We start from the raw sequence: 9,510 nt of genomic DNA, 5'->3' as shown, positions 1-9,510 counted from the left end.
TAACTGAAGTATAGAAAATGTATTCATGTTTCTTGTATTTATACTCAGTCTATTAAACAGCACATGACCAGTCATTGTGGTGATGTTTGGAAGAGGCATATGCCTTGCTGCCGTGATGGTGATGAATAATTTTATGTACATCACACTTACCAGGTTATTCTGTGATGTTTTGAGGTACATTCAATAAAAGTTTTGAGAAGCAATATTCAATATTTTGTTTCCTTCGATCTCTGCGCCTACGAAATCGAATTTAAACTGTTCCTTATACCCTTTTGTATTCAATATGAGTTTCTCTACCTTCCAACATTCAGCACATTGAGTCTGCATCAATCAACGTGGAATAATAACAACTGGAAACGTAGCAGACCCTCTGTCCCCGCAAATTACTACGGAAACTCATGAATAATTCACACGCCGCAGTGAAAACTATCAATTCTCTGTTAAAACGTCGTCCCATTTAATTCGAGTTGTATTCTATTTGTCGAACGAATGTTTCGAATTAAATCACTTTGGTAGCGGTAACAAATTTACGTTGAAAATGGACACGGCAATTCAGTATGCGTACTGTGTTTACAAGATTATTTTCATATTATGATTGAGCTTTAAAACTGATGTGTTTCCAGGTTTATGATGAAGGCACTTTAAATGTCTCCCCCATAAATCACCAAGATTACTTAAATTAACATGTCTTCAGTAAGAAAAGGACCAATATTTAGCCATTATATATATATATATATATATATATATATATATATATATATATATATATATATATATATATATATATATATAATACATTCTTGCACTCTTGTCGGTTATGGTGTCGTGACCTCGTTCCAACCATCAAACGTTCCGTCGAGTCCTCATTACGGATGACATATCCAGAACTTAAGGATTCATCACACAGTCGATGATAGCCTATGTTGAGTTCTTCGAAGATCAAAATCGATGCGCGGTCCACAGGGTTCTAAGCATCCATCAATTTGTATCTATCAGGGGGTCTAGAAAGTAATGTCGTGTCTGTTGACATATTTTACAGGAATACCGATTGATTTGTCACCGCTACGGCATTGATTTTGTATACTAGATGGAAAAAGATTGTTGATAACGAAGGTGAATATATTTTTGATTAGAAATAAAAACTTTTTAAAAACTTTGACGTGTGAATTATATGTATGTGACGTGCGCCCTGATATATTGACGGAAATTTCTATAACCAAAGGTTTTGTCCCTTATTGTGAATCTGTATAACAGCTCTGTTCTGCCAACAGTAAATAATAATAATCAATAATGATGTAAATGTGAATAAATAACAAATCAAGAAAACAAAACAAAATAAAAATAAAATACTGAATGAAAGAAACTGAAGATAAAACTGTAGAAATGTGTATATAAATAATCTATATAAAACGTAATACATTGTAGCAATAAAATAAACCTACACTGTAGATTGAGTATAGGATGGAAGGTGACGAATTTAAAAAAATAAAGATAAATAGAAAATCTAATAGAGCAAATGTTAAAGAGTGAAAGTAGAGAAAAGAAACTGTAAAATAAAAAGAGAATCGAAAAAATTATTACTCCAACAAAACCTTGTTCCTAGCGCGAGCCATAAAAAACTGCTGTTTTTCAATATTAAAACAAACAAATGTGTTTTGTAATTACTTTCACAAAGTAATCCGATTAATAATAATGAAAAAATAATAAATCAACAAAATAGTATAAATAATAATATATATTTAAACACACACACACACACACACACTCACACACACATATATATATATGATACATGAGGCTTCGATCCGCCCGCCGCTGCGACAATGTGGTAGAGTCAACGTAACTCTACGCGGTTTTATGACTTTACCCTTCGTGTACCGCAACATGTCGCCTATCAGTGTCGGGAACGTATTTTTTAAAACGATTAATAAAATGTAATTGTTTATTATCACGTCGTATGTAGTAAAACCAGAGCAAGCGATTATAAACTGTATTTTTAAGAAAATTCGATATGATATAGCTTACTTTATTTTGGACAGATATCCATAACATTTGACAGGTTAATTTCTATGTAGATACAAATACTAATATGTCAATATGGCGTACCAAGGTGACGGGTGCAAACTTGAAACTGCACTGTCAAAATAACTGGTTCACCGTTTTAAAATAATCGACAACACTTGCCCATATGGCTCCATAGCACAGACTTTTCACCACTTACTCAGACACTGCTACCGATTCGAATCCAAAAGACGTAACCACGTGACTTTATGCTAAAACCTTAATATACCTCCGTTCAACTTACCGGACCTCAGAAATAAATCTACGGCTGAATCTTTTGATGAGTTGGCCAGACACATTGTCTTAAACCTCAAGGCATTTAACTTGAAAAAAAATTATGTACCAATAAATTTAATAAGTTAAACTTCCACATTGTATTATTTATATGTATAAATTTTAGGTGTATTCACTAATAAGAAAAATTAAAAATAATAAAACGCCGTCGTGACTCGCAGCTATGAGAAGAAAGATCCATATCAAATAGTAGCAAGCGCTCTCCCAATTGTCTAATTGTTTGCGCTTAGTAAGCACGAAAAAAAAGTGTAAACAAAACACACTAGCGATAAAAAATATATATAAAAAATTACTGCTTCTTGTGCATTTATTTTTTAGATTTAAGTAGAATATAGCCACTCTTTTCTGTCGACTATATAGGTTGTATGCTTAAAAATAAAAACAATAATTCGTTATTATGAAAACAGAGAAACTACTTTTAAAATTATTATTTAAATTCTCGAATTATTTTACAAGAAATCGACTGCTTTACCGACCGGCGACTGCAATGAACGCCATCATAACACCATTTATAACAGCGCCATCTATGAAGTGTCAAGGTTAAAAAGCGACCGCTTTACCGACATTAAATAATCGCGGCACAATACAAAATATAATTATTAACTAGTTTCTTTACATATACACACACACATATTTATGTATATATATATATATATATATATATATATATATATATATATATATATATATATATATATATATATTTATACACATGCCGGTACGAAACGGTTCTATGAATAAAATTATGTGAGAAGCCTTTGTTCTGTATTTTAAATCCTATAATTTTTAATGGTAGTATATTACTTTCAATTTTCACTGTACGAACCTAATTAAATAAATACACAAATTATAATATACGCTTTATTATATATCCTAATATATATATATACATATAAAAGATACGATAGCTAAATTATTAATTAATATCAAAATTATAATTATTTTAATTTTGATGCTCTTGAATGTTGTAACACTATTATGTTGAACTCCGAATGATGCGCGACCATAATTTCATGTTTCCGTGTATTCAAACGCATCATTATCACCTCGTCAAATGGATCCTAGAAATTAATATTAAGTTATATATGCGTACAATTAAAGAAAACTGTATCACACATATCTTCATTGCACGACTACTGCTGCATAGCGGAAGTAGCTACATATTACTCCCTTTCTTAGTTAAGATGGACTTCCGCGAGGTAACGCCTGTATCTATTAGATACATGATTAAAATTAGGTTGAAATGTAACATTTATGATAAATAGATAACAGGTACAAAAAATTTACAGGGTGATTCGAAATAAAGATAATATAATAAAGATAAGTTAGTTCTTTAATTTATAAATGGCCTATACATACAACTATTATATTATATATTTTTCATTATTTTAATGTGATAGGCCAAATACTTTTAACAGTACAGCAGCAAGCTTGCAGAGACAGATAATAAACAATAATTTTTAGAACATATACAAAGGCTGTTGGGGACGAATGGCTTTCTCTGGTGTCCACAAGACGGCAGACGCGGTGTGGGTACACCCCCCCATTGGAGGATTCATATCTGACATCGGGCAAAGTCGCCTCATACGAACAGTACAAGATCAGTCGTCTTGGCGTTCTTTGCCAGATGCTTATGCCTTACAGTGGGAACTCCTCAGCAGATATTAATACCACGAGACAGTGGTAGCTTTCTGGTCCTTCGCGTTGGCCACCTAAATAATTTTAAGATGTTTTGAAATCAATAAGAGATCATTACTAGAATTAAAAATATTTTTCTTACTACTTCCTTTACGCCTGCTTGTGCCATGGAACCCAGTCTTCGCAATGCAAGTCCATAGTTGGTTGCACCCATTACGTTTATGTTTGTCAGTATAGGCATACCTTGAAGGGACGTGTATTTGAAAACAGGTTGTATATACTCAAGTAGTGTGACTGACTGGATCATATAAAACCTTTTTATATTTTTATTTGTTTATACTTTTTATAACTAACTTTGGAAGAAGAACAAAAACTGCTAGTAAGAGAACGAAAAATCATGCGGAAGATCTTGGGACCAGCGAGAAATCAAGACGGATCTTGGAGGCTCCGAAAGAATGCCGAAATTGAGACTTTAGTAGCACAGCCAAATATCATTGGCGAATATAAAGCTCAACGAATCCGCTGGCTTGGTCACTTGGAGCGAATGGGATCGGATCGGAGCGTGAAGGTAGCGTACCTTGAAAAACCGAGGGGTCGAAGACCAGTGGGTAGACCCAGGTATCGCTGGATCGATCGCGTTGAGGCAGACTTGCGCGAATTGAATGTCAGCCAATGGCAGACGATGGCGCAAGATAGAGGAAAGTGGAAGTCTCTCGCCTCGGAGGCCAAGACCCACTTTGGGGCCACTGAGCCAGCGGAGTAGTAGTAGTAGTAGTAGTAGTATACTTTTTATATTGACAGTTTGTGTCGCGATGCAGTTTTGCTTGTTCGTTTGTTCTGTTAGTCTAATATTACGTATTTTTTTTAATGGCCCCCACTATTGGGAGCCATTAAATCTAGTTTGGGACAGGGACTTTATTTACACATAATTTTTTCAGTTTTATCTTTATTCGACACTCACTTTCATACTTCTCAATTTCTTTTATTCTGCCCTTCACAATATCTTGAAATTTATGTTTTTTCATTCCTTCTTGCTTTCATCACCTTCCTTTCCTCATCTTTTTACTCTTAGGTGGCTACGTACATTTATTTTCCAATCTTTATCTTTATTTTTTGATATTACAGATTTGTTTGGATTTGAACTTTTAAATACATTGCTGGACTTGTCTTATGTTCTATTATTATTTGATAAGTTCGTTTACATGTGCATTTATTTCATTTTTGGTTCCAGTTTTTCTATTTGGTTTTGTTCCTTTTAATAGCATTACTTACCACCCAGCCACCAAACGATAGGATACGTATTACATTACTGTTAGCTTGTTTTGTAAAATTATAATTGGATTACCACCATCTCTTTCTTTCAAATCCACACACTCGCCAACACTTGGCTTTAAATATTACATCGAAAGAAATATTAATTTGAATCCAGTCTACCATACAAGGCACTACAGTTATTTCTGAAGGCGAAGGTCGAATTGGCATGCAAATAAAACTTTAACTATTTTAAAATTACCCTGTCCGTTTGTCATAACTACGCCTTCGACTGAATCATCTTCCATTATTCTATCAACAATTGGATTGACTGAATTTAAGGAGACCGTCTGAAAAATATGCAATAGTTAATGTTAAAAGAAAAGTGTTGTGCCACCAGCTGTATTCTATAAAGGCGCTTTCGCTTTAATATCTTAGCGTGAAGGGGAGAGAGAATGCTTCCTCAGCTACTGCAGGAAGGTGGTAATAAATACAATAGGTAAAAATAAAACAAACACTAAAATATAGAAATAAAAGGAATATAGTAGTACCAAAAATAGTGCAATAAACAGTATAATATAATATGATAATTACAAAGAAAATACGTGTTAAATATTTGAACAATAAATGTAATGTTGCAAAATAAAATAGTAAGGAAACCTAGAATGTAGTGGTTGAGGATGGATGTATGGCTAATGGAATGAAAGAGAAAGACTGGGAAAATTGCAGAATGAAGGAAACAGTACGACAGATAAGATGATACATGAAAGAGAAGAATGATAATAATAAAAAATATGAATAAATTACTAGAAATAAAAAGTCCCTGTCCCACACGAGATAGGGGAACGAGAGGTCCCCAACAGCGGGGACCATATAAAAAAAAATATCTTAGCGTGACATTTGAGGTTAGAGATGTACAAAAACTCTATCTCTATCTGTCTCTCTCTCTCTGTATATTTATATGCATAAATATTTATAAATTAATGTTTGTTTGTATGTCCTTCATCAGTCCTTTCAGAGGATGGGCGGCTGTATCTTCTGCGTACCATAATACCACACTGCAATCGCCCACCAGTCTGCCAAGCGTGGCGATTATGGTATGTCTCCCCATAGATATCTTTGGAGGAGGCTTATGTCCATTATTGAATCTTAAACTATGCATTTAATTAAATGATGATTTTTAGTTAAGTTATTTTAAATTTTCGACAGATGGCGCTACTGTCATTATAATGAATTTCATCTATTTCTGCGACAGTTTATACTGAATTGAAACGAAAACAGCAAATAAACGACTACAAATGTATTTAATATTCGTGTAATATTTTTTCTTCAAATATATTTTAGTTGTTGGCATAGAAATAAGCGGAAGATGCAGCTAGTACTAGAAAACAGATTGCATTTTGGGACATATAGAAATGAATTTATAAAGACAAGAAAAAATTTATGTTTTACCATATTTAAAAGCCACTCGTCCATTATGTCCTTCACTAGATTTGTCAATATCTTCATGTTTATATGTACGCTCTATATGTGTTACCTCTGAAAGGAATAAAATATACAATAAAAAATTATATATATATATATATATATATATATATATATATATATACATATAATGGTTTTATAATATTGTAGTAGCGTAGCCTCTTGCAAATTTATATGTGTTCTTGTTGTTGTGTGTTTTTATGTGATTCTCTTACTTCTTTAGTTCTTATTCAACTTAGTTTTTATTCAATTCCTAGTACTTTATGGTCTGTGTACCGCCCTAATGGTTAACTGGCAGAGAGTGCTTTCAGCATTAAGTTTTCCGTTTCAGAAAATGTATAAAATTATATATATATATATATATATATGTAGATATATATTATATATATATATATTTATATATATATATGTATGTATGTATATATATATAAAAGGTAAACCAAGTACCCAAGCAGTCATGAATAAAGCAACATAGGTTTAGTAAATAAGTAAAGATAATAAAATACCAATAATTGTAAAAAATAAAACTAGTAATATAAATAACAACAAATTATGAAATGTAAATAAAATCAAATAATTGAGTCAGAACTGTGATAGTGTAACAAACCGTGATTTAAAAACAAAGATGAGGTATGGAAGGTGATGAACGGAAGACGATTTGAATGTGAAGAAAAATGTAAATTGTGAAGTACAGAAGGAAATTGTAATATAAGATATTAAGAAAGATATAGATAAAAAGTGAAGTAAAAGTTTAAAACGAAAAAAAAAATAGTTTACAAACAAAATGTAAAATAAAGAATAGAACAGAAATAATAAATAAAATAAATCAAAATAGTCAAGTAGTATTTCTGAAGGAAGACTACAAACGCAAATCGATTAAGGAGATGAAATACGAAAAGAAATGGAAGAATTTGTGGTGGATAAAAAAGTAGATAATCTGTGATGTTAATACGGATAAAAGATGAGATATAAAATAGAAATACAGAAATACAAATGAATTTTATACATAAAAATACCTGTACCATGACAGGGGTGAACAAGAGAACCCTAGAAACAAAACTTAAATAATATTCACTACCTTAACACATAAAAAGTCTTCCAAACCATCTATGAAGGAGGCCTAAATAAAAGATTTCAACTTACCTAATATTTTTGATTCTTTTTATACTTCTCGTATTCTTTGTTTTATGCACAACACAGGCAGCGAATTTTTTATCCTTGACCACCGAGATTTCAAGACAATATGTCTCGATGCGATATGCGACCAACTCGTCGCTTACATCCTGTAGGCGATGGTTAATATGAATATTACTGCACTAAATAAATCGTGGAATAAAAAAAAATAAAAAAATTGGCAACAAAAATTGATTTTTTATATAATTGTAATGGAATAGGCGTTTGTCTTCCATCGCATCTGATGGAAAGTGTAGATGAAGACGAAGGTGGTACACGCCCAAAAGAAACCTGTTCACTCTACTCTTAATGGCTCCAGAGTTCAACTCATCAGGAAAACTAGTAGTGTCTATTCAGTTCAGACTGAGACTCTCTCACTCACAGATGTAACAGTTTTCCAAATGCAATCAATTTTGCATATATAATAGAAATAAAATAATGTTATATAAATGAATAGTATAGTATAAAGATAGATTAAGTATATATATGTATATATAATTATTACACTAAATTATTATAATAAAAACTGTATTAGTATCTAATTTATGCCATTATTATGAGATATTAAATGTTATACATTTTTTTTCTACTTTTTTAACTTAAACAATATCTTTTGAGGGACTGAACTAAATCACTGGCTTTTTTACATTTTGTACATAGCTTATACGTCAATCTCCTATTTATTTTAATACCTTTCGCCTGCTTTTTACAATAATGGGAAATACATATACATTAGGGGGACCGTAGAGTAATGTCGTTTCTGACGACATATTTTACAGAATAAATCGATTGGTTTGTTACCTCTCCGACATTGATTTTGTATACTACATGGCAAAAAGTTGTTAATAACGAAAGTGAATATATCGTTGATTAGAAATAAAAACTTGTTAAAGATGTAGTCGCGAGAGTTTAACTTAAAAAAGTGACATTAGCCCAGCCCGCTGATAAATGCGTGTGCGGCAAACAACGCGAACTACACAACTACCACCGTGGAATCACTCAACGCGTAACGTGGCGGGCGGTGCACTTTATTGCACGACTACTGCTACATAGCAGAAGTAGCTATATATTAGTCCTTTTCTTAAATATAAATAAAGGAATGAGGTGATGATCAAAATTTTTGAAAGATATGAGCAGAAAAACAAAAATAAAGAATAATAGAATTCGTGACGGACGGAAGAAGAGAAAGTGAAAGATCTTCTACTTCTTTTTTTCAGCTGATGTACACTGCAATGTGAAAGTCTCCCTCAAAGATCATCACGATGATCAATATGAGTACTACTAGTCCAGAGATCCTTCGGTGCCTCTTGTGGAAGACCTAACCACGCCGCGACTACCACCTCGTGGTCGCGACTAAAGAACATTTCATCACTAACGGCTATACAAGATCTTACGAGGTATAAGAGAAGAAATGAAATGAACAAAAGTTATACAACTTACTGTAAATAAATATACTTAATTTTACATACAATAGGAGCAAGAGACCCCAATAAACGGGGTCACACAAATTAAAACAAATGCGTGATGTTCCTTGCTCAATGATGATATAGATGAGCAATTCTTTGAGCTAACTCTGTAACTTTGATTCTCCTGCCGATTTCCACTAGT

General features: G+C 32.4%; 1 protein-coding gene across 1 annotated transcript; it reads right to left on the bottom strand.

Moving 5' to 3' along the window:
- Positions 1 to 3,293: 3,293 nt before the first annotated feature.
- Positions 3,294 to 6,753, bottom strand: LOC137925650 (dynein light chain roadblock-type 2-like). The gene is made up of 4 exons (XM_068769124.1): positions 6,697 to 6,753; positions 5,507 to 5,594; positions 4,136 to 4,236; positions 3,294 to 3,416 (listed from the first exon to the last, which is right to left on the bottom strand). The coding sequence occupies exons 1-4, from the start codon at positions 6,751 to 6,753 to the stop codon at positions 3,294 to 3,296; spliced, it is 369 nt and encodes a 122-aa protein (XP_068625225.1).
- Between the last annotated feature and the right edge of the window lie 2,757 nt (positions 6,754 to 9,510).

The sequence above is a fragment of the Battus philenor genome, unplaced genomic scaffold, assembly GCF_028537555.1.
Source record: "Battus philenor isolate CCGP_79_NKW_IND1 unplaced genomic scaffold, ilBatPhil1.0.hap1 SCAF_27, whole genome shotgun sequence".
Lineage (NCBI taxonomy): Eukaryota > Metazoa > Arthropoda > Insecta > Lepidoptera > Papilionidae > Battus > Battus philenor.
This window is presented reverse-complemented; position numbering and strand designations above follow the sequence as displayed.